At 39.3% G+C, this 25,687-nt stretch overlaps 1 protein-coding gene across 1 annotated transcript in view; it reads right to left on the bottom strand.

The window, feature by feature from the left end:
• LOC129821055 (titin-like) overlaps positions 1-25,687 on the bottom strand; it is a 180,511-nt gene that overhangs the window by 93,697 nt on the left and 61,127 nt on the right. Inside the window, exons 64-107 of the mRNA XM_055878299.1 lie at positions 25,378-25,645; positions 24,994-25,254; positions 24,313-24,522; positions 24,127-24,204; positions 24,002-24,028; positions 23,813-23,869; positions 23,665-23,721; positions 21,528-21,581; positions 21,051-21,125; positions 20,501-20,566; positions 20,146-20,220; positions 19,821-19,892; positions 18,447-18,584; positions 18,083-18,226; positions 17,732-17,842; positions 17,312-17,404; positions 16,865-16,887; positions 16,678-16,822; positions 14,076-14,131; positions 13,779-13,988; positions 12,951-13,202; positions 12,611-12,866; positions 12,101-12,363; positions 11,887-11,974; positions 11,272-11,568; positions 10,989-11,060; positions 10,813-10,881; positions 10,066-10,101; positions 8,285-9,784; positions 7,726-7,782; positions 4,752-5,147; positions 4,107-4,376; positions 3,726-4,001; positions 3,488-3,627; positions 3,234-3,360; positions 2,873-3,142; positions 2,457-2,723; positions 2,046-2,309; positions 1,807-1,946; positions 1,472-1,598; positions 1,080-1,346; positions 690-956; positions 311-577; positions 80-219 (exon numbers count right to left, since the gene is read on the bottom strand). Of these exons, the coding sequence (XP_055734274.1) occupies positions 80-219; positions 311-577; positions 690-956; positions 1,080-1,346; positions 1,472-1,598; positions 1,807-1,946; positions 2,046-2,309; positions 2,457-2,723; positions 2,873-3,142; positions 3,234-3,360; positions 3,488-3,627; positions 3,726-4,001; positions 4,107-4,376; positions 4,752-5,147; positions 7,726-7,782; positions 8,285-9,784; positions 10,066-10,101; positions 10,813-10,881; positions 10,989-11,060; positions 11,272-11,568; positions 11,887-11,974; positions 12,101-12,363; positions 12,611-12,866; positions 12,951-13,202; positions 13,779-13,988; positions 14,076-14,131; positions 16,678-16,822; positions 16,865-16,887; positions 17,312-17,404; positions 17,732-17,842; positions 18,083-18,226; positions 18,447-18,584; positions 19,821-19,892; positions 20,146-20,220; positions 20,501-20,566; positions 21,051-21,125; positions 21,528-21,581; positions 23,665-23,721; positions 23,813-23,869; positions 24,002-24,028; positions 24,127-24,204; positions 24,313-24,522; positions 24,994-25,254; positions 25,378-25,645 (8,328 nt within the window). The remainder of the gene's footprint in view (positions 1-79; positions 220-310; positions 578-689; positions 957-1,079; positions 1,347-1,471; positions 1,599-1,806; positions 1,947-2,045; positions 2,310-2,456; positions 2,724-2,872; positions 3,143-3,233; positions 3,361-3,487; positions 3,628-3,725; positions 4,002-4,106; positions 4,377-4,751; positions 5,148-7,725; positions 7,783-8,284; positions 9,785-10,065; positions 10,102-10,812; positions 10,882-10,988; positions 11,061-11,271; positions 11,569-11,886; positions 11,975-12,100; positions 12,364-12,610; positions 12,867-12,950; positions 13,203-13,778; positions 13,989-14,075; positions 14,132-16,677; positions 16,823-16,864; positions 16,888-17,311; positions 17,405-17,731; positions 17,843-18,082; positions 18,227-18,446; positions 18,585-19,820; positions 19,893-20,145; positions 20,221-20,500; positions 20,567-21,050; positions 21,126-21,527; positions 21,582-23,664; positions 23,722-23,812; positions 23,870-24,001; positions 24,029-24,126; positions 24,205-24,312; positions 24,523-24,993; positions 25,255-25,377; positions 25,646-25,687) is intronic.

Consider the following 25,687-nt stretch of genomic DNA (forward strand, 5'->3'; position numbering starts at 1 on the left):
GATTTTTTTTCTCAGCCACTATGAAAAGTAGTAAGGAACGTCCAATAATGCAGTAATAATAATATGGATATTTTCTTACAGCAGACTGATGAAGGGCCTCTCCCTTGAGTTTCCAGTGACCATGTACTTCCTCCTCAGAGATCTCAGTCTCAAACTTGGCAATTTCAGTTTCTGTGACTTCCACGCTGTACAGGGGCCTGACAAACTTAATGTCACGCTCTGTAGAACAAACACAAAGACAAGTGTTTGTATGAATGAAAGAAAAGACACTGCATCCCTCAAATGCTGAGCTAAAAACACTAAAGGATACCTTCAATGTTGAGCTTGGCCGTAGTTTTATCCGAATCACAATCACAGGTGTATTCTCCAATGTCGGCTTTCTCTGTCTTCTTAATGATCAGCATACGCCTCTTTCCATCGGCTTTGATGGCCACATTCTTGGAGGGAGTGATTTGCTGGCCACCTTTGAACCATTTCACCTCTGCATTGGGCTTGCTCAGTTCACAAACCATTGTCAGTTCATCCTTCTCAGTGACTGAGTAGTCGTGCAGTTTTGTCGTGAAGTAAGGCTTTCCCTCTGTGGATGAAAAAGAAACCATGATGAGTTGTGTGTGTGATATTTCACTTTCGACAACGGTAACTCACCTGTTTCGCCAACAACGTTTCAAGGATTTTAACGGTATACTAACCGAGGACTGTGAGCATGGCCTCTGAGCTTTTGCCCATGGCTTCTACTTTGATCATTGATGTGTCATCAATGGACACCTCCTTGAAGGTCAATTTGTGCATCGTGCCATCGTCTGACATGTGCACAACTTTGCTGGGATGCAAACGCACACCGTTCTTGTACCAGGTGACCTGGATGTTGTCATGTGAGAGTTCAATACTAAACTCTGCCGTCTCACGCTCCTTGACAGTGACATCCTTAATGGGCTTGACAAACTCAAGGCGAATTCCTGATAAGACATTCAATTCATAAGAAATTAAATCATCGTCATCGTGAGAAGATCAATTTCAATCACTTGTAATGAATTGAATCAGGATTTAAACAGGAAGCACAAAAAATATCTTCAGATTACCTTGGATAACTAGTTTGCCAGTGGTTCTCTTGTCCTCTGCCTCAAATATGTACTTAGCTTCATCCTCATATGCGGCAGATTTGACCACCAGAGTGTGTCTTTTTCCCTCATGGGTAATATCAAACTTATCATCAGCTGTCAACTCATGAGATCCCTTGAACCAACGGAAGCTCTTGGGTTCTCTTGACACCTCACACTCAAATCTGGCCTCATCCTTTTCATACACTTGCACATCACTCAAAGGTGTGACAAATGTAATAGGACTCTCTGTAATTCAGAAGTAAACAGAGACAATGTGGCATCGTGGCAATGCGTAGAATACCACCACTGAAAGTATTTACATTTACATTATCAGATTAGATCACCAACCAAATGTTTATTTTTAATCTCACCTTTCACTTTCAGATTAGCAACACATTTAGCATTGGCAGCTGTAAATCCAATCTCCCCTGACAAGGGGGCCTTGAGGTTGTACAATATCAACGTGTGCTTTGCACCGTCCTCTATGATTTCAATGTCCTGTAAGTAGTGGTAAAATTAATGTGGAAAATTGTCCAGATTAGATGAAGACGAAGAGGAAAGGGAGGAAGGAGGAGGAGAATGCTATAGGCTGTTTCATTATAATATTTCAAGATAACGTAATGGATGTGAATGAATGATCACGGAATTGATATGAGTTGTAGAATGGTAAAACAACAGTGAGAATTATTTGGTCTATTTAACATACAGGGGATTGAGTAAGGACTTCTCCGTTCAGTTTCCACTGGCCATGGACATCATCTTCAGAGATTTCTACCTCAAAACGAGCGGTCTCACCATCAAAGACCTCAACGCCATACATTGGGCGAGTTATCTTTATATCTCGAGCTGCAATTCAGGATTGAGAACATTACAATTACAAGAAAAAGCGCACGAATGTTCTCAAAATAAATGTTTGTTCTATGACAAACATTTGTAATTGCTTACCCTCGATGTTAATATTTGCCAGGGTTTTGTCCGTTCCACAATCACATATGTATTGTCCCTTATCTCTGTCATCCACTTTCTTAATGGACAACACTCTTCGATTCGCTTCAGCACTTATGGTTACCATCTTAGAGGCCTTAATTTCAGTCTCATTATGGTACCACATGACTGGGACATCTTTGCTGAGTTCACAGTCCAGAGTTACTTCGTCTTTCTCGACTGCAGTATAATCCTGCAACTTCACTACGAAGTATGCATCACCCTCTGGAACATGGAAAAGTCATCAGGAGGATATGTGTTTTATATTCTGCATTTATGTAATGAGGCATGGTGCAAATCCGTAAATGAGTTCAAGGATTTCAATCACAACAAAGAAACAAACAATAAATAAAGGAACAAAGCAGGGGTTACCTATCACCGTCAGGTTTGCCATTGAGGGAATTCCTTTAGCCTCTGCCTTAATCTGGCAGATATCATCTAGAGTCAACTCCTTGATTTCTAGTGTATGTTTCTTTCCACGACTATAGATGAGCACGGTTCGGCTCACATGGAGTTTGGTTTCATTTTTGTACCATGTCACAGGTACATTCTCATGAGAGAGCTCAAGCTCAAACCGAGCAGTGTTACCTTCCTTCTCAGTTTGGTCCTGAAGTGGCAATTCAAATTTGAGCCTCATACCTATATGTTAGATAAGTGCATATTGGACTTAGTTACAAGAAATTCCAAATAGGAAATTAATTAATGAATCACAGGGAACAACGTTTGATGATAGCAAACGAAAACCACTCAAAGGACTTTAAATCTAATAACAATGGTTCCACACTTACCCTCCACAGTGAGTGTAGCAGTTGACTTTTTGCCCGAGGCTTCAATACTGTAAATTCCCTCATCATCAAACTCACAATTGTTAATGACCAACATGTGTTTTTTTCCATCATTGATCATTTCATATTTTTTGTCTGATGTACCAATGGTGTCAGAACCCTTAAACCACATGACTTTAGGCACATCCTTTGTGATAGTACACTCAAACATAGCCTGTTTCTTTTCAGGTACAGACACGTCCTTCAAGGGGACTGTGAAGTCCATTTCCAGTTCTGGGAGATACAAATAATGATCTCTTTATCAATACATGCATAACATCATCGATACATACATACATAATTTGTTCTTGGAACTACTGCTTACCCTTGACTGTGAGCACAGCACTAGTGACAGCATTCAGAGCTGTGTAAGACACTTCACCAGACGCGTCCAGTGGAACACTTTTCAGAGTTAGGAAACGTTTCTTGCCCTCCATTTTGATCTCACATGTCTAAAAAATAAATTAAAAAAAAAGTTAAACAGATATCGAAGACTGTTCAACATTTAAAACAGTTTTTCTGAAAGTTTAGATTACGGTTACTGTCTGGGGAAATATTTCAGTCAAATACAAGTCTTACCGGTGATCTTGTTAAGACCTGCCCTCTATGTTTCCATTCTCCAGGCACATCCTCTTCAGATATCTCCGTTTCAAATGTAACATCCTCTTTCTCGACCACCTCACAACTGGAGAGAGGCTTCAAGATCTCAGCTTCACGTTCTGTAAAAATATCAAAAGTATATAATAAGCATTCACTTCATGTAGGTAGCCTTCCTTGATTCAACAACATACAAGATATGTGTGATTGTGCAACCAACCTCCAAGAGTCAGTTTAGCTGTGTATCTGTGACCTTCAACTTCCATGGCATATTCTCCGATATCGTCGGGCTGTGCATTCTTTATTGTGAGAGTCAAGACTTTTCCTTCTTTCTTGACCTCAGTCTTGTCAGTAGGATCATTAGTAATCTCATCGTTGCCTTTGAAAAACTTCCAGTTGGGGGTTTCTTTGAAGAGCTCACACTTGAAAGTGGCATTGGCCTTGGGTTTCACATGCTGATCTCTCAATGGTTTCACCAACCAGTCTCTGATAATTTCTGTAAAATTAAGATGTAATCAGTTTTCGTACGTAGATGAACAGATTGAGTATATTTATATTGTTGGTAGGTGTCAACAATTTATTTAGGGAATTATCTACAAACCAATGATTTTGACAGTTGTTTTGGTCCTGATGAGTTCACACTCGCATGCGTAGATTCCAGCGTCGTCATCGCCCGTGTTCTGGATCGTAACGGCTTGTTGCATTCCAATGACGTTGATGGCCACCTTTCCAGGGATTACTTTGAGGACCTTACCACTCTTCATCCAGGTCACTTCTCTCTCCTTGTTCAACTCACAGGTCAGGTACATAGGCTGCCCCTTCAGGACTGACGTCTCCTCATCCAACTCCTTCACCCACTTCACGGGCAGTTCTGAATGCGTAAGTATTGGGTTAGTATTAGGTCGTTATTTACATACAAGTTATTTGCATCAAAATGTAAAGGTAAAATGCATCAACCCATATCAATAATACATACATGTAATAATCAGTGCAACTTAAATCTGACATAGAAGCTACATAGATTAAGGAATACTTTATCAAAAAAGGGAGTACTTTCCATAAAGTTGTGTAGTTATACGGTATACATTTTTATAAAACAATATAAAACAAAACATTAAGTAAAACATTTTTATTTAAGCTACATTACATGGAAAATGAATTGTGATCAGCTTTTCAGTGGTTTACATGATTTTGTTAAAAAAATAAGATTCTTATAAATACATAAATTCATAATAATCTGAAATACCTTCAACAATGAGTTTAGCAGTCGTTGTCTTTTCCTTGTTGCCCAGCTTGGCCACACAGGTATATTCTCCAGTGTCAGAAAGTTGGACGTCAATAATGGCTAGTCTGCGATCTTTGCCATCAGAGGTGAATTTGTGTTTTGGACTCTCTCTTAGGTTGCTGTCATCTTTCATCCATGTAGTTACTGCAGTAGAAGGTGAAACCTCACACTCAAACGTAGCAGAAGCACCAACAGCGTCACCTTCTTGTAACACTATGTCTTTGAGCGGTTTCGTGAACTTCAGTGGAACTGCTTTAAGCTGGAATCCGAAAGGATTAGCATCGGGTGGTTTGTCTCCTCCACCACCGGGTTTCAGTCCTCTACCCCTGCCTTCACCAGGGGATGGGGTTTTGCCTGCTACAATTCAGACACAATTACACAGATTAGATGTTTAGCCTGTTTACATTAGTTAAAGTGTCGATGTGTAATGTTTTGGGCAAACTGACCAAATTCACATAGAAATGTGAGTTATAGATCTATCATTCTACTTGAAAGCAAGTCTAAGGAGCTGTAGATCTGTTCTATGTGCACTATTTCTATGCTTCCCTTCCTAAGTTTTGTTTTTGCATCTTTTACTTTTGGTTTTGTACACCAACTTCAAACAGCTGAAACAACAATATTTTTGGTTATGGAAACTACATTTCATGGTGGTTTAGATGGTACAATGATTCTCTACACTATACTATCTTATTTTGTCACATAAACTGACATTAGGCGAACTATTAGAGTTTTAGCAATCAAGAAATGGAGGAGCGATTTCTGCATAGTGCAACTTTAAAAGTGTTCAAATGTTCAAACTTATACATTTGTAACACTTACAATGTTAACACTTACAGTGTTAAACTAGAAAAATATTTTTCCTAATAGAAAATGTGAGTGCAAAGGTACAGCATTTTTATGGTAGTGGAAGTAGTTTAGAAGTTTACATTTTTAGATGCTACTGGCTTGTGTTGAAAAATGTATGCTAGTGAAGTAGAATTAGGCTAGTGACTATCAGAGAAATAGTAGTGAGATAGTACCCTTTATAAAACAGGGAGTTTGTATCCTGAATGCTGTTTGGTTGATAGGTGCTTGTTATTCAAGATAATACATGATAAATGCCTGTTAACAGTCCCATTTGAATTATCACTGCACTTGGGGGGCTCCCGAGTCGCGCAACGGTCTAAGAAACTGCATCTCAGTGCTAGAGGTGTCATTACAGACCCTGGTTTGATTCCATGCTGTAACACAACCAGGTGTGTTTGGGAGTCCCATAGTGCAGCGCACAATTGGCCCGGTGTCATCCGGGTTAGGGTTTGGCCGTCATTGTAAATAATAATTTGCCTAGTTAAATAAAGGTTATTAATTTTATATATAAATAATAATACAAATAATAAAAAAATCCACTGCCCCCCAGTGACTCGGATTCGACCATTAGTGAATTGGACAAGGACTCGACCAGCAGTCTCTCATTGCTTAATTCAACATGCTGCTAGATGCAGCAAATGTTAGATAGTTACTGTATTAACTGCAGTAAGACAGCTTCCTCATTATGAATAATGAATTTAGTTGGCTAGCTAGCAAGGGAATGTTAGCCAGCCTGCATAACTAAAATCTTAGAAAAAAGGGTTCCAGAAGGATTCTTTGGTTGGCCCTATAGGAGAAAATCTTTTGGTTCCAGGTGGAACCCTTTTGGGTTCCAGGTAGAACCATCTGTGTAAAGGGTTCTACATTGAACTCAAAAGGGTTCTACCTGGAACCAAAAAGGGTTCTTCAAAAGGTTCTCCTATGGGGACAGCCGAAGAACCCTTTTAAGTTCTAGATTGCACCTTTTTTTCTAAGACTGTAGCAACCAAAGAAAGAAGTTTATGTTACTTAAATAGATGTATTTCTGGACTGGTAGAATACATTTCCATTATATTATTTGAAAAGCAGAGAAAGAGACAAAAGATTTCATACACTCCTAGTTTTTGTCTAACTTGTTGGGAAAGAGGTCAACATTTCAGATTTTAAAAGTTAAGAGAAAAAGTAGTTGACAAGGTTAGTAAAACAGCTTTATCTCTGGATTGGTAGTAGATACAGTATACAGTGCGGGTATAGCCTACATGATGAGATTATTATGGAAAAAAGAGTGAGATAATTTGTATTTGTCAATCAGCAGCCAAGCATCGATCATCATGTCACCAGAATAAGACCCTGGATATTTACTGGAAAGGAGCATTAAGCTCATCATCTTGCACATTCACCACCCTGTGAAGTTAATCATAACTTATTTCATCTGTAGCCTAATAGACTGTATGATTTCCCCAGTCATAGTTGGAGGACCACACAACATGTCATCGTGTGACAATACGATGGTTATTATAATCAATATTTGCGCATAAAATAGTTCCACCGCCAATTCTCACATAATTAATTTTACTGACACAAAAAGATCCCACATTGCCTAATTGTTTTTGTTTTGTCAACATTTGGAAAGTAGCGACAAATTTGCTTTTTCATCAGGCCTGATGTAACATCTTTTATCCGACATGTACTTCACTCGCATAAAAAGGTTGGGCGGAAACCTGGTTATAGACTAAGTTTTGTCTAACTTGTTAGGAAAGTGGTCAAAGTAGCTGATTTGTATCAAAAGCAAGTGTTGACAGTGGATAGAATGTTGGATGTCATTGCTGAATTATGGGAAGTTTTTAATGTTGAAGACATCCCATTGAAGTTGATGGAGGCTTTGGGGAGGACTAAAAGGGTAATAGTTTAAAAAGTATAAATTATATTAAAAAGCTGTTGACAAGCAATTTAAGTTGAATCATACTGCCCGTTTTAAAGTTCGAACAGTGCTTATTGTTGGTTATTATATAACTATTCAAAATAAGTTAGTGAGAACATTGAGAGTAGAGTGTGCTGACGCTGCACTCTAAAACAAAATATATTTTCACATGGATGTAACCAGTCTTACCTTTGAGGCCTCTACCTCTACCTCTGCCTCTGCCTGCTTCTTCTGCTGGCTTTCCATCTGTTTAAGATATTTAAAATGACTATACCGTAAAGACAGATAACATTCAAATCCCTTATAAATATTTACTCAGAATTGTACATACAATATGGAGAGATAAATAAAGATGAAGGGTGATGATGGGAACAAATTAACATGGATGATGGGAGATGGGTATATAATACACAATGTCAAACACCATGTGGAATAACAGCATGCCAAACATGTGCTTTTTACATGGATTGACAGACAATTAATAGAAACATGGAGACTGACATGGAGAAACAACACAAAATGATGACAAACAACACATAGAACATAAAAACATTAAGACGGAAATGGATGAAGATTATTTAGGATGAAATACTTTTTCTGACGAAAATGATCGACATGAAGAAACAATACGAAATTATGAAAAACATTAACATGTAGAAAATGAAAACATTCAGATGAAAATGGGTGGAGATTATTTGGGGTTAAGGACTTTTTCTTCAATGGTGATTCGCTCCAGCCTTCATCTCACCTCGTCTTGGCATTCCAAGTGCATCACCTTCCTCTCCCAAATCTTCTGTGGATCCAGGACTATCACGAGGGGCAAGTTCCCATCCCCAACCTTCACTGTCAGATTCCTCCTCAACATCTGGCTCCTCCTCAAATACTTCCTCCTCCAGCTGAGTCGAGATCTTTCGTAACTGTACAGCTTTAGGGGAAAGCTCTTTCATTGCCAGCACCTTCTTCAGTGGTGCTCCATCAGTTTCCTCTTGTGGTGATTTCTTTGGAACTTTTTTGAGGGTAACACCTTCAAATGAATCTTTTGGTGAAACTTCTTTGGGTAGCTTGTTGGTCCTTTCTGCACTGGGCTTCCTCTCCATAGTAATTTTTTCTCTTTCTTTTGGCTTTGGTTTTTCAACCTTAGGTGAAGGAGTCTTTTTCAGTTCTACCATTTTCTTAAGAGTCTCTTCATGCTTTGAGGGTTTATCTTTTTCTTTGTCCTCTTGTTCCTTTGGAACCTGCTCAACCTTTTTTAACTGTACTGGCTCTTCCTCTTTAGGACTCTTTTCCATTTTCTTTATGGGTGCTGTCTTTGGAGGACTTGGCTTTTGTTGAAGGGTTTTTTGAGCATCTTTCTTCTTCTCAGGCTCCTTCTCAGGCTTCACAGCTTCAGTGTCAGCTTTAGGTGACTTTGAAAATGGCTTCAATTTAACAACTTCCTTCTCTTGCTCCTGTGTTGGAATCCTTTTCACCTTTGTCAGTGGTTTGTCCGAATCCTGGACTTGTTCATCTTCAGGAACTTTGGTCACTGGTTTTAATTCGACTGCCTGTGACTCTTCTTTAGCACTAGGAACTCTATCAGCTTTCTTATGATCAACAGGTTCTTTGATGTCTTCATCTCTTGATGGTCTCTCACCTCTTTTGAAAGCCCCAGATTCCTTATCTTTGTACTTGTCCTTCTCTGGCTCAACGGTTCCTGCTTTAGGAGATTTTTGGAACGGTTTTAACTTCACAGTTTCTTCTCCTTTTTCATCTGATGGCAATCTGGACACTTTCTTTAGGGCTAAACTGGGGTCTGTTGGTTCCTCTTCTTTCACACCTTTGGGAGTTTTCTTCAAAGTAATTTTGTCCTCTTCTTTTTCAGCTTTGGGGATGGTCTTCCGAGACCATTTGTCCTCAGTTGAGTCTTTTGTTTCAACCTCTTTAGGTGTCTTTACTTTAGCTCCATCAGGTATCTGGCTGATTTTATCTGTCTTGCCGATTTGCTCTGCCTCATATCTTTCATATACTGTTACTTCAACTTCTTCATACACTCTCTCTTCAAAGTCATGGATTGTATGCTTCGTAATTTTCGGAGGAGGTTTCTTTGGTGGCGCTGGCTGATCTTCAAAGGGGACTGAAGGCACTTTCTTCAGTGATATAATCTCCTGTTCTTGCTCCACATCTTTGGATATCCTGGTTGTTTTCTTCAAGGTTGGCAGTACAAGTGTTTCTTCTTTCTCAACATGAATTTTTGCTTTTTGTCGGAGAACTGCAGTAAAGGTTTCATATTACACATAACAGCTCACTTAACAAGATAACAACATTGAAAACATCACATCAAACACTGAGATTTAGCTATACAGCAAACAAGACAACACACAGACAACTCGAACAACCAACAAACAAACAAAATTCAACAAACAAACAAAACTCACAGAAAACAACAATAAAGTAAGAAATTTGACTGTATATTTAAAATATTGAGCTGGATATTTATTTATATGCAAGGAATAGTGAAATGTAAAGTGAAAAACAAAGTATTCATCATACCTTTCTTAGCAGGTCCAGGTGCCTGCTTGCCTTCACCTAGTAGGGAAATTAAGGAAAAGTAAACACTGTTTAGTACAAAGATTCACATTCATTTGTAGATATATGGGATACAAGCCTCAATGTATCAAGTACGGTCAGGACATTGAGATGTGATTGAGGGGAGTTGTATAACCAGCCCAATCACTTAAGGAGAATGATTCACTTTTCTCTTTGAATGGTATTGGACATTATCTTGTGGAACCAATCGGGAATTCCAAGGGAATTTCCTCCCGTAACCAATCAAAGATGAAGACGAGTGAAGTAATATTATCAAGTGAAGATATAACAGGGAAACTATGACATGCTCACATTCACTAATGAATTTCAGGATGAGAACTTAGTAAGACATTTAACATGATATGACATTACATACAGAACCACAGCATTGCTAGGAAGGTGGTTAGAGGTGGCACCTACCTCATTTAAATAGTATAACATGCACATGCACATAAAACATTATAACGAGACTGGACAAAGAACAGGAATGTTTTTGTGGATCGAAGAGGCAACCATCTTTGTTGAATGAGATTAATGCAAACACGTTTTGGTGACTTGAAAAAAAAACAAGCAAAATATGTTAGCCTCAACCCTCTAGGACTATAATGAGGCTTAAGATAGAATGCTTAGTAGTATTTGGATGGTGTGGTTTTTGAGATATTAGTTTGTCATTTTGTCATTTTATTTTTGTGATTTTCTGTTGTTGAATACCTGTCTCCGTATCATCTTGTTCTTGCACTTGGAAGGCAGGCTTTGTTTCCTGTGTAGTCTTTTTCTTATCTTGAGGAGCTTCAAAAGAATGTTTAAGATTTATATTTGCCCAAGAAACATTCATTCACGAATGTATTTAAAGAACATACATGTTGCAACATTAAACAGACATTTACCTTCAAGAGGACTGACTTTCATTGCAAGTGGCTCAGTGGGCTTTGGAGATGTTTTGCTCTCCTTTAATGGTACTTAAAATAAAATTGTACAATGGTCAAAATCAAGACAGTGCATGTTGGGATAAGCATTAAACCACTGAGAAGAAACATGTCATCAACACACATAAACCCATAACAGATAATACGTAATATCCAAAATACATAACACACACAAACATAACAGACAGGATAGCAAGATTTTTAAGATTTAAGATTTGTGTTTCAAGGATTGTCCTTGTTATACCTTTTTGGGCAGCAACATCTTCACTTGACACCACTTCAGCAACAGCCTTCTTCTCTGGTTTAGAGAATTTCTTTACAAGTGGCTCCGCTGGCTTTGGAGGCTCAGCAACAGCCTTCTTCTCTGGCTTAGGCTCAGACTTAGGCTCAAGCTTAGACTCTGGCAAAGACACTTTCTTAAGAAGTGGCTCAGCAGGCTTTCGAGGTGACTCCACCTGTTCAGAAATAGCTGTTTTCTCTGGTGCAGGCACTTTCTTTGCAAGAGGCTCAGCAGGCTTTGGAGGTGATTCCTTTGCTGGAACTTGAAATAAAATGATACCATGGTCAAAGTACATTTTGATTTATTTAATTTTACCTTTATTCAACCAGGTAAGTCATTGAGAACACAATCTCTTCACAATAACAACCTGACAAATCAAGATATTACAGATTGCGTTATGCATTGGACCACTGAGAAAGTGTCAGAGAAAGACTATATCAAATGTAAACATAACACACACAAAGACAGAGAAATACATCAAAAACACATAACATAAGCACAAACATAACACACAAAATATAAAGATTTTAAGAGTGAGGGAAGATTAAAGAATACCATTTCAAGATTTTCTCGTTATACCTTTTTTGGGAACATCTTCTTCAGCATTAGCTGTCTTCTCTGGCGTAGTCTCTGTCTTAGCGACTTTCTTTGCAAGTGGCTCAGTAGGCTTTGGTGGAGATTCTACCTCAGCAATAACCATAGTCTCTGGCTTAGGCACTTTTTTAGGAAGTGGCTCAGTGGGCTTTGGAGGTGATTCCTTCACCTCTTCAGCAATAGCTGTTTTCTTTGCCACCTTCTCTGGCTTGGTCTCTGGCTTAGACTCTGGTTTAGATAATTTCTTAGCCAGTGGCTCAATCGGCTTAAGAGGTGATTCTTTCACCTCTTCAGCAATAGTTTTCTCTGGCTTAGACTCTGCTAAAGACACTCGCTTTACAAGTGGCTCAGACGGTTTTGGGGGTGATTCTTTCACCTCCTCAGCAACAACTGTTTTCTCTGGTTTAGGCACTTTCTTTGTAAGTGGTCGAACAGGTTGTAGGGGTGATTCCTTCTCCTTTGCTGGTACTTGAAATAAAGTTATACTATGGTCAAGAACAACATACTACAGAAGTGAACCATCAAGAAAATACAAAGGCAATATGTGATCAAACAGCAAACACATAAGGATAAACAAATAAGGAAGTATCCCAAACACAATTACACAAAATGTACACACAAACAACATACAAACAAACAACAAAAGAAAGCAAGATTTTAAGTGACGCAAGAGTGAAGATTTGTATTTCAAAGATTGCCCTTGTTATACCTTTTCGAGTTGCAACATCTTCTTCACTTGAAAGAAACACATCTTCAGTAATAGCCTTCTTCTCTGGCTTCGACTCTGGTTTAGCCACTTTCCTTACAAGTGGCATTGGAGGTGATTCTTCCACCTCCTCAGCAACTACAGTCTTCTCTGGTGTAGTCACTTTCTTTACAATTGGCTCAGGGGGCTGTGGAGGTGAGTCTTTCACCCCTACAGTAACAACAGTCTTCTCTGGTTTAGCCTCAGGTTTAGGTTCAAGCTTAGACTCTGGTTTAGATATAGTCTCTGGTTTAGCCTCTGACTTAGGCTTAAGCTTAATATCTGGTCTAGGCTTTGGCTTAGCCTCTAATTTAGCCTCTAGCTTAGGCTCTGATTTAGGTTTAGTCTCTATTTTAGCCTCTGGCTCAGCCTCTGGTTTTGGTTCAAGCTTAGACTCTGGTTTAGATTTAGGCTCTGGTTTAGCCTCTGGCTTAGGTTTAAGCTTAACATCTGGTTTAGGTTTTGGCTTAGCCTCTATTTTAGCCTCTAGCTTAGGCTCTGATTTAGGTGTAGGCTCTATTTTAGCCTCTGGCTCAGCCTCTGGTTTAGATTCAAGCTTAGACTCTGGTTTAGACTTAGGCTCTGGTTTAGCCTCTGGTTTAGGTTTAGATTCTGGTTTAGGCTTAGGCTCTGGCATAACCTCTGGTTTAGGCTCTGGCTTAGACTCTATTTTATCCTCTAGTTTAGGCTCTGATTTAGGCTTAGTGTCTACTTTAGCCTCTGGCTCAGCCTCTTGTTTAGGCTCTGGCTTAGCCTTAGGCTCTGGCTTGGCCTCTAGTTTAGGCTTAGGCTCTGTCTTCAAAACCACAGTGGGCTGTGGAGGTGATTCTTTCACCCCCACTTCAGTAACATCCTTCTTCTCTGGTTTAGCCTCAAGCTTAACCTCTGGTTTAGACTCTGGTTTAGGTTTAGGCTCTGGCTTAGCCTCTAGTTTAGGCTCTGATTTAGGCTTAGTGTCTACTTTAGCCTCTGGCTCAGCCTCTTGTTTAGGCTCTGGCTTAGCCTTAGGCTCTGGCTTGGCCTCTAGTTTAGGCTTAGGCTCTGTCTTCAACACCACAGTGGGCTGTGGAGGTGATTCTTTCACCCCTACTTCAGTAACATCCTTCTTCTCTGGTTTAGCCTCTAGCTTAACCTCTGGTTTATACTCTGGTTTAGGGTCTGGTTTGACCTTAGGCTCTGGTTTATCCTCTGGTTTAGGTTTAGGCTCTGTCTTAGCCTCTGGCTTAAGTTCTGACCTAGGTTCTGACTTAGACTCTGGCGTAGACACTTTCTTTACAAGTGCCTCAGCAGGCTTTTCAGCAATAGCTATCTTCTCTGGCTTGGACTTTGGCTTGATTTCTGGCTTAGACTCTGGTTTAGCCACTTTCTTTCCAAATGGCTCAGATTCTTTCACCCCTTCAGCAACAACAGTTTTCTCTAGCTGAGACACTTTCTTTGTAAGTGGTTCAACAGGTTGTGGAGGTGATTCCTTCTTCTCTGCTGGTACTTGAAATGAAATGATACTATGGTCAAGATCAAGATACTACAGATTGGGGTAAGCAGTGGAGCACCAATACAATACCAAAAAAGATGTGATCAAATAGAAAACACAATACAAAAAAGACACAAAATATACACACAAACAACAGAGAGAATTGCAAGAATGACACCAGAGTTGTGGATTTTGACCACTAAGAGGATGTGTTCATATGGGATGGCAAACACTGGAATGAAGCACCTTGATGAATAATACTGGGCAAAAAAAGTTTGATTTCAAACTAAGCATGAAATGGAATTGATGGATGATTTTGCTGACAAGATGATGGGATGAAACATGTTAGATTTACTTAGTATACCTCTTGAAGGCGAGGCTTTTGAAGAAATCTTTTCCTCCTCTTGTGAGTCAAGTGTTTCCTCTTCAGAAGGAATTACTTTAACAGGTCTGCCTTTTTCAATCGCCCGTTTCTTAGTTTGGATGTCCTCAACTGTAAAAGGTCTCTCTTCGATGGGCTCCTCTCTCATAGTAAGTGTCTTGTCAACCCTTTCCTTGGATTCAATTACTTTGGCAGGTTTGTCTTTCTCAACTACCTGTTTCTTAGTTTGGATGACCTCAACTCTAATCTCTTCAGGGGTTTTCTCTCCCGTAGTAAGAGTCTTCTTAAAGGTTTCCTGCTTGGATTGAATGACTTGAGAAGGTTTGCCCTTTTCTATAACCTGTTTCTTTGACTGGATATCCTCATTTGTACGGGGTATCTCTTCACTGAGTTCCTTGCTCATAGTAAGGGTCTTCTTAAAGGTTTCCTGCTTGGATTGAATTACTTTAGAAGGTTTGCCCTTTTCTATAACCTGTTTCTTTGACTGGATATCCTCATTTGTACGGGGTATCTCTTCACTGAGTTCCTTGCTCATAGTAAGGGTCTTTATAAAGGTTTCCTCCTTGGATTTAATTACTTTGGAAGGTTTGCCTATCTCAACTACTTGTTTCTTTGATTGGAAGTTTTCAACAGTACAAGGTATCTCTTCAGTACCAACTAATCCCTGTCCTTTCTCTTTGGGCAACAGCAATTTTATTGGAGAGATACCTTCTGACAAATGTATTTTGTCCTTTCTTGTATTAACTTGCATATTTGATATTTCTTCAATTACTGATTCTACTCTGATAGAAGATTCTACTGGTTCTTTGCATTCTACTGATTGAGCAATACCTTCTTGGTTAGATCGAATGTCAGTTTCCTTTCTTGCTGTTGGTTTGGGGGAAATAATATCTGTGGCTGCATTTATATTCTCTGAAATATCGATAACAGATGCCTCTTGTTTTGAAACATATTCTTCATGTTCCTGGGGAGATAAGTTTCTTGGAGAACTATAATCTGTCTTAACATGAATCTCCTGTCTTCCGCCTGACTCTTCCTTCTTGTCTGATACCCTGGTGGTCATTTCCTTTTTCTTTACAATGTCTGTTTTCTTTTCTTCCACTTTTTTATCTGTGTCTATAGCCTTGCTTTCACCCTTAACTACCTGCTGCATATTAGGAGACTTTTTCATAGATATTTCTTCCCTCATACTAGCACTTCCTTGCTTCATGATGGAAACTTCTTCATATTTTTGGAGTTCAGTGTCCACTTTTTCATAATTTAATACTTCCAAAGATACAGTCTCCTTCTTTATAGGTACACTGTCTTTTGTAGTAACTTTGGCAGCTTTCTGGACAAAATGTTCTTCTGTAGATTGAACTACTTGATGGATAGGTATATCTTCAATTGTAGCCTGTTCTGTCTTTAACTCAACTACATCAACAAAAGGAGTTCCCTTAGTTTTGATGCCTGTACCCTCTTCCTCTCTAGACACTAAACTTGCAGTGTAAACACTGAGAAGTGTTTCTTCTCCTTCTGTGGACGATTCATGAGACTCTCTCTGAAGAGATCGATCCTGTTTGGCTGGTAAATCTGCCTCTAGATCAGACCTAATTTCAACAGCACTTCTTTCCTTTGGTTTCGGTGTAGTAAAAACCGTAGTAGCTCTATCTTTCCTCTTGGAAACCTCACTAAGAGATGGTTCATGTTTCATATCTGACTTTTTATCTTTTTGGACAGATACTTTTTCTGGAAGGATATCTTTTGTTGTCACTGAAATCTTCTGTTGGAATGTCGATGTAGTGCTATTGTCCAATATATCACCTTTGTTCTCATATGACACCTCTTCATATTCATTCCCCACTTCTTCATACTGAAATACTTCTTCTATTGGAGGAGCTCTCTCCATCGTGTCGGAAACCTCCCACAACTCGTAAGTTTTCGAAGATCTCTTTTTCTCAGCCATCTGAAGACTAGAAGTCACTTGAAGTTCAAAAGATGTTTTTAAGAGTTCCCACCAAATGGAGGTCGCAAGAGATTAACGACAAAACACAACATAAAGACAAACATTGGGTTAAAAAAAACACAGATAAAAGAAAGTAGTACTGGCATGCCATTATGCACCTGATATCTACATTTGGAAGTGAAATAAGATTTTAATAAATTGAACACCACTAACATAGAGCACATTTAGAATACCTGTGTCTGGCGGAGTTCCTTTTCTTTGTGGCATAACTTCTATTTCTGAAGTTGGAACTTTCTTTTCTTCTTCCATCTCCTTTTTAGGTTTAGTAACAGGTACCTTTTCAGTAGGTTTTGTCTCAGGTACCCTCTCAACAGGTACCTTTTCAGTAGGTTTTTTCTCAGCTACCCTCTCAACAGGTACAGGCTTTTGTTTGGGCTCCATTACTTGAAGCACATACAAGACACGCATAAGACATTGGCAACACAGAAGAGTGACAAAAGGGTTGTTGCATAACACAACAAATCTGATAAACAGAACGTCACGTGGCGACGCATGCAACACTTTACTTCAAACATATTGTCAACATAGTCACAAACATAACATGACCCATATCTAAAACAGTCTTAACAACTTATGATAAACTATAAGTCTAATATCATGTCATATTGTAACATCATTAAGTCAGCTTCATGATGATAGTTAAAGGGCTACCCTTGTGTCTAGATTGTCAAACAGACGGAAAACTGAGGAAAAAGGAGAGCCGGAATATGGTAAACTTAAGACAAAGAATAGTTCAAGAAGACTCTTAAGACATCACAGTAAACAGTATGTATGGTACAGTACATAAGTTAGTGCATAAATCCCTACCTTTTTGCGCTGTATCTTCCTTTGGCGTCACAATAACTGATTCAGGCTTTCTGGCAACCTTAAGAGGTTCTGGTTTTCTTTCTTCCACAGGAACTTAAAAGATCATTTAAGTTTGTTAAAAACATGCATATACAATGAAGATATTCAAGAAAGCCATTTCAAACACAGACATTGCACAAGTCACACTCTATTGAGTGGTAAGACTGCATGACGATGATTATGATGAGACAAAATTAAGCAACTGGTGAAAATACTTTTCAGTTGTGCATAAACATTTCAAAAGACAAACTCTGTGACGTAGAAGCTAGACGATACCAAATGTGAACATAGACAAGACATAGATGTTCAAAGCTGGGGTTGATTAGAAGAAAGCCATTAAACATTAACGGGAGAAGCATTGACAACCTATATTGTGTGTACCTTGTTCTGGCACAGGTTGCAAATGAGGCTCTATGTCCTCTCTGTCCACTTTTTGAGGGATGGTAGCTGGTCTCTGCGGAGTTACCTCCTGTCTTTTTTGTGCTTCTGGCACTTCAAAGAATATGCACATTATCAGTAATATACAATGTGCTGTGATGAAAGCACAACAAACAGACATAAAATTGACAAAGAAAACAACAAATACGGATTCCAAATACGTGACATTACATAGTCTTAAACTTTGTAATGCCACAGACAGACAAAGATGGACTGACAAACAGAAGAGTATAAAGAGCATACAAGTTGTTAAAAGACTCAGAAAGCTGCCTCTCTTTTGAGAGATACTGATACCTTGTGGTGATGGGACCTTCTTTGCAGCAGGAGTAGGCTCTGGCTCCTTTGGAGAAGGAGTAGATGCAGTCTCTGGCCTTTTAACTGCCGCTGGCGTTTCTGGTTCTGGTTTTGAAGCCTCTGGTTTCTTAGCTTTCTCAGGAACTTAAAGTAACATGCACTTTGATTTAGAATTCACATAACAAGGTAATAATTACACTACATACAGATATGACACAAAGTAAAAATGTACTTCTATGTTAGAAGCTATATAAACATAATAATATATAATATACATATATAATATACATACAATTACACAAAGGAGAGGTGACATTAGAGAGGGGGATAAATACTCCACAAAACAAGACATGACAGGAAATACCTTTGGATGGTGGACACTCTGGTTTCTTTATAGGTGCACCCTTCGATTCAGGTTCAACCTTGGCCACAGGTGAAACTTTAGGCTCTGGTTTTGGCTCAGCTTTTGGCTCCGCAACATCGGGTGCAGCTTGAGGGACATCTTCAGGTAATACAGACATCAACATTAGAAACTATGGGCTATCAAGAAAAACCGAATACAAGAGTGAAAGCCATAAAAGCATGGGACAAGAGTATGATTGAGACAACTCCTCTAACCTCAATGCACAAAGTGACAGAAGTGAACAAACTTGGTCACACAGGCTTATTCACACAGAATCCTTTGGGATAATAACACGCAGTGTTAGAAAGTGCTACATATATGATGTAGAAACTGTGAAATAGACAGACAAGAGACTGACAAGTGTCACGCCCTGATCTGTTTCACCTGTCTTTGTGCTTGTCTCCACCCCTCTCCAGGTGTCGCCCATCTTATTTATACCTGTGTTCTCAGTTTGTCTGTTGCCAGTTCGTTTTGTTCGTAGAACCTACCAGCGTTTTGTTTCCCTGCTCCTGCCTGTTCCTTGATCCTGTTTTCTAGTTTCCCGGTTCAGAACGTTCTGCCTGGCCTGACCCTGCCTGTCGTTGTCACGCCCAGGCCTTAGTATTCTTTGTTTTCTTTATGTTTTTTAGTTAGGTCAGGGTGTGACATGGGGAAGGTATGTGTTTTTGTATTGTCTAGGGGTTTTGTATGGTAAAGGGGTCAGCGTCTTGTCTAGGTGTTTGTATGTCTATGGCTGCCTAGATTGGTTCTCAATTAGAGGCAGCTGTGGTTCTTTGTCTCTGATTGAGAGCCATATTTAAGGCAGTCATAGGCATTGGGGTTTTGTGGGTAATTGTCTATGTTGAACGTTTGTTGCTTGTCTATGCACTTACGTCACTTAGCTTCACGGTTGTTTGTTGTTTTGTTTAGTTGTATTCAGTGTTCGTTTCGTGTTTTCCCTTCTCTCAATAAAAGAGAATGTATTTTGCACACGCTGCGCCTTGGTCCTCTCTCTCACCCATAGACGATCGTGACAGTCGTCCTGTACCTTTGCCCCACTACTCTGGATTACCGACCTCTGCCTGACCTGACCCTGAGCCCGCCTGTTGTTCAGGTGCCTTACATCCTCTCTGGATTATTGACCCCTGCTTGCCTTGACCTGTCGTTTGCCTGCCCCTGTTTAAAGAATAAACTTTCTTCAACACTGTCTGCACCTGGGTCATACCTTAGAACGTGATAACAAGAAGATATGGTATTAAGAGACAGACAACTGAAAATATTCAGGACAGAGACTCATAAGAGCTACAACAGCAGCAGTAGGAGCATTTCTGAAGCACATGGGAAAATGCAGTATACCTTTCTTTAATGGAACCTGTTCAGGTTTCTCAGCTGGCTTATGGAAAGGTGCCTTTGCTTCTTCATGTTCTTCTAAGATATTGAAAGTGAGCAATTACATACACCAAAATAAAAAGAGCACAATATTGGCTATAGAAGTCATGCAAATAAATACAAAATAATTACGGACACTAAGTTGAAGAAAACAAGGTTCACGTCCAACAACCACAAAAACAATCAATTAAAACAAACAAATTCACAGATGTAGTTAAAAGAAAATTAAGAATACATGACAAACATGACAAGATCGTTAGACAAGCACATCATTTCTGATTTAAGACTATACCTTTTGGAGAGGGAAGTTTCTCTGGGACAACCTCTGCAGTTATCTTCTCCTCCACTGGCTTTTTGGCTTCAGGTACTTGGAAATATCATCACAGTAAGTACTAGTTATCACTGAGTTAATGTGCAGGGACAAATATAATTAATCTTATAATGTAATTTACAGTAGTGGACATTGGTTACTTTACACAGACAAACAGTCAAGCAAAAGTAGAATATATATAGTAAAAGCCCTTCTTTTCAATTTTTTAAATATTTTTTTTACAAGAGAGACATACTTGGGTAAGTATGTACACACATGTACACACATCAACCAGATCAACACAAAAGATAATTTAGAAATGCAGATATTTAGATACCTTTATGTGGTACTGCTGCCTCAGCTGGTTTAGCCTTCTCCTCTGGTTTCTTGTACACTTCAGAAACTTTAAAGACACTCATTGTGTTAGCCAATGTAGCAAAGCACTATCTACTGTGGACATCCATGCATTCGCATGTAAGGTACTTGCCAAAAAAGCACATATATTATGGAAGACAATACAGACAAACACATAAGCCACTATGCGTGATCAACTTAAGAGCAAAGAATCAAATATCATAAATACTGAAAGTACAAACCAAGTTAAACTAAGCAAGACATGGAAAGAAACTGAGCATGACATGGCAGGGGAAACCTTTGACACGGTTGGAAGAAAAGCAAACTTTAAACAGAGTTTCATAAATGACTAATGAACAAAGATCATGAACTTCTTTTGCCAAAACATTGCCGACTATGTACATCACATAAAAAAGAAGCCGTTAAAGAGTTTACCAATTGACACAAGACTATGAACATGACTATGAACATGTTGCCAACTTTGCCATAACATTGCTGTAAGCCAAGACAGACAAAAGTTGGTATTTTAATACCTTTTTGTGGCATTTCCTCCCTCATTCCAACCTTCTTACTCTGGACGGACTCCTCCTCAACAGGTACTCTCGGGGCTGATAAGACAATGAGAATATATTAGTACAATTATTCAACAAGGCACATTAGTTAAGGATAGAGGTTTACGGTTATAACACAAATATCGACACAGAAATGAATTAACTTCTGTGGGACAACAAAGGAGAGAGAAAGACGTGTGATTTGTGACCGTGTTCCGCACACACAAACACACGCTAGCACACTACGGTACTACAAAGAGTAGGAGCCCATAAATTCTGTTTCAAGATATTTTCAAAGAGTGGCTCAAACATACAAAGACAGACAAGGATGCTTTTAAGCACCACACATGTTAATACCAATGTGGCTCAAGGTGGAACGTTAAAGATTAACTGTTTGGTCACTTGAGTTAGCTGCTAGCAGACATAAACTGCAATGGTAACATCTATTCTAAGGGATACCTGTGGTTGTAGAGATTTTCTGTACTACTGTCTCTTCTGTCCAGCTTTCATACTCTAATAAAGAGTAACAATGAAAAAAAAGTTGTTTAGATGAGCAGTGGGAAATGCTGGAATATTGGTTAGGTCGTGTTACAATACTGAATAATCGTTTTAGGTGTACAAACTTGTCTAAACATGTTCAAATGAAATTGGTTAAATTGATCGTGGTTATTATTGACTGAAATGTTAGGTCATGTTACTAAGTTGTACAAACACGTACAGATCTTAATTTGAGCCAGTTTGCTACAGGCAGAAAATAATCGTGCAGCAACAGGAAATGTGAATTATTATGTGGATTATAATTCATGGACAATTTTGTTGGGGTTGATACATTTTCGTAAGGAAAAATCAAGTCTGAAATTACAAAGTGGAAATTACAAATTTCAGAGGCCTTTTTAAACCTCAAATACACTACAAGTTTTACATTTCCTGGGTAATAAACTCAGCAAAAAAATAAATGTCCCTTTTTCAGGACCCTGTCTTTCAAAGATAATTAGTGGAAATCCAAATAATCCAGATCTTCGTTGTAAAGGGGTTAAAAGCTGTTTCCCATGCTTGTTCAATGAACCATAAACAATTAATGAACATGCACCTGTGGAACGGTCGTTAAGACACTAACAGTTTACACACGGTAGGCAATTAAGGTCACAGTTATAAAAACTTAGGACACTAAAGAGGCCTTTCTACTGACTCTGAAAAACACTAAAAGAAAGATGCCCTGGGTCCCTGCTCATCTGCGTGAACGTGCCTTAGGCATGCTGCAAGGAGGCATGAGGACTGCAGATGTGGCCAGGGCAATAAATTGCAATGTCCGTACTGTGAGACGCCTAAGACAGCGCTACAGGGAGACAGGACGAACAGCTGATCGTCCTCGCAGTGGCAGACCACGTGTAACAACACCTGCACCGGATCGGTACAGCCGAACATCACACCTGCGGGACAGGTACAGGATGGCAACAACAACTGCCCAAGTTACACCAGGAACGCACAATCCCTCCATCAGTGCTCAGACTGTCCGCAATAGCTGTGAGAGGCTGGACTGAGGGCTTGTAGACCTGTTGTAAGGCAGGTCCTCACCAGACATCACCGGCAACAACGTCGCCTATGGGCACAAACCCACCGTCGCTGGACCAGACAGAACTGGCAAAAAGTTATCTTCACTGACGAGTTGCAGTTTTGTCTCACTAGGGGTGATGGTCAGATTTGCATTTATTGTCGAAGGAATGAGCATTACACCGAGGCCTGTACGTTGGAGCGGGATCGATTTGGAGGTGGAGGGTCCGTCATGGTCTGGGGCGGTGTGTCACAGCATCATCGGACTGAGCTTGTTGTCATTGCAGGTAATCTCAATGCTGTGCGTTACAGGGAAGACATCCTCCTCCCTCATGTGGTACCCTTCCTGCAGACTCATCCTGACATGACCCTCCAGCATGACAATGCCACCAGCCATACTGCTAGTTCTGTGCATGATTTCCTGCAAGACAGGATCGTCAGTGTTCTGCCATGGCCAGCCAAGAGCCCGAATCTCAATCTCATTGTGCACGTCTGGTATCTGTTGGATCGGAGGGTGATGGCCAGCGCCAATCCCCCCAGAAATGTCCAGGATCTTGCAGGTGCCTTGGTGGAAGAGTGGGGTAACATCTCACAACAAGAACTGGCAACTCTGGTGCAGTCCATGAGGAGGAGATGCACTGCAGTACTGGTGGCCACACCAGATACTGACTGTTACTTTTGACCCCCCCTTTGTTCAGGGACACATTATTCCATTTCTGTTAGTCACATGTCTGTGGAACTTGTTCGGTTTATGTCTCAGTTGTTGAATCTTGTTATGTTCATACAAATATTTACACATGTTAAGTTTGTTGAAAATAAACGCAGTTGGCAGTGAGAGGACGTTTATTTTTTTGCTGAGTTTATGCAAAAGCGTGAATAATCGTGAAAACATGGAGATAGTTAAATTGATGATGGTGATGGTTACTATTAATATGATGTAAATCTTGCACAATAATCAAACGGTAGTGAATGATTTTATGATGATTATAAGGGGTTTGATGGTGATGGAAAGACGCTTAATAAAAAAGAATGCAAGGCCATATACCTCTCATTTCCACCTCTCTCATCTCCATCTCTTCTTCATAATAGTATTCAGAAGATTCTTTAAAAAAACATATAGATGTTGAGTTCTCATATTAATTAGGTTAGTTTAGATTTATTTAATTAATGCCAATCTTATGTCCCATTCTTACCTTTTAGAGTAACTGAAGATGGCATATCAGGGATTCGTATTGATGAATCAGGGACATCTAAAGGATGTTGAATTTGGTTTAAATATCAAAGATACAGTATATATAAAATAAGTTATATATTTAAGATAAGTTGACTAGGAATTGTGATACATTTGAGAGAGGTTGTGTGGCTAGAAATGAAATACTTACCATGGGGTACCCCTGCTAATTCAATTTCTGTGAAAAAGGAAGATGAAATATTAAAAACTGAATTAAGGCCACTATGAGATACAGACAGCTGGAAAACAAAAACAAATGCTAACAACTATACCGACCTTTGTCTGAAAGATAAAGCTCAGCTGTGCTTTTAGCTTCCCCTCTGGGCTCCAACCTCACAATGACCGAGTAAACGCCTAAAGGATTAGTCATGAAGATGATTTAATAATCCATTCTGATATATTCATCTGGGTAACGAGAATAAAGAAATCCATAAAATGCTTGTTTGACGCAACTCTACACACCTTCATCTTCATTGGTTACATTGCAGATGATCATAAAGTGTCTTCTGCTTTCGCTTCTGAAGTTATACTTTGGGCACTCTCTGAGTTCCCAAGTGTCTTTGTACCATGTAACGATGGCATTGTCGAAAGACACCTCGCATTCGAAGGTGGCTGCTTGGCGTTCGCCCACCACAATGTTCTGGATACGTTTGGTGAAGTGAATTTGTTCAGCTAAAACAGATAACATGTGGTGATAAATTTAGTTCAATTTGAATATTTCTGGCTATTCTCATAAATAAAACTCATTGTGCAAATTCAAGACAAATTGGACAATGGAGAATAGATATGCAGTTAGAAGTGTTCAACAGCTCATGATGGATGATTCAATAGGATGAAAGTAGAGACAAAAAGTCAAAAGACAAGAAAGAAAGACAGAGAAATGTTGGTTTGTGGCAAAGTTCCAAGACCAACAAGTGTAAGAAAGTAGAACAAAAGTTATCAGAGAGTTCCAGGAAGAAAAAGAGTATGTCAAATCAAAAGTGCAAAAAAGAGAAAAAGAGTGAAAAAAAAAACATTTAAAGATTAGGGACAAAATGAGTGATGAAGAAAAAAAGAGGTTAGTTTGGGGTGATCTTATCCACTCTACAACATGATAGGAGATGCAACAGCAACCAATTATTATATGGTTTAATCTATACAAACCTTCAACCCATAGATCTGCAGTTGATTCAAGGTTGTCATATCTGCAGGTATAGCGTCCGTGGTCTTCTGGTCGGAGGTCTTTAATCGACAGCCTCTGAATCTTGTTGACCACCTCATGCGAGTATCTGCCCTTCATTTCTAAAAGCTTTCCATTCTTAAACCACTGTGTTTTGACATTAGGGATAGAAAACTGGCAAGACAGTGTACATGTTTGCCCCTCCTTACACGCAACTTCCTCCAGATGTTTCTCAACCTCAGGCTCTGTAAAGACACAAAAAACAAATATGCATGTCGGTCAGTATTTACAGATACAGTATAAAGGACTAAAATCAATAACATTCATCTAAGTACAGAATAAACAAATGCAGAACCATAGATACCCACCAATAACAGTCAATTTGGCACTGGAGATATGTGGGCCACATACAACACGGTAGTTGCCCTGGTCTTTCGTTTGACACTGCTTGATCTTCAGAATGTGACGGTCACCAACAATGTTGATTTCGTATTTGTCATTGTTGTCAAGCTTCTGAGTTCCCTTGTACCAGGACAGGGTGATCTCTGGAAAGTTGATCTTGATGTCACACTCAAAGGTGGCAACCTTGTTGGTGACTGTAGATTGATCTGTTATGTCCTTATTCACGGTGACAGGCTGCAAACAAATAAAGAAGACATATGTGCTTAGACATTCATG

The sequence above is a fragment of the Salvelinus fontinalis genome, chromosome 23 (genome assembly GCF_029448725.1).
Source record: "Salvelinus fontinalis isolate EN_2023a chromosome 23, ASM2944872v1, whole genome shotgun sequence".
NCBI classification, from domain to species: Eukaryota; Metazoa; Chordata; class Actinopteri; order Salmoniformes; family Salmonidae; genus Salvelinus; species Salvelinus fontinalis.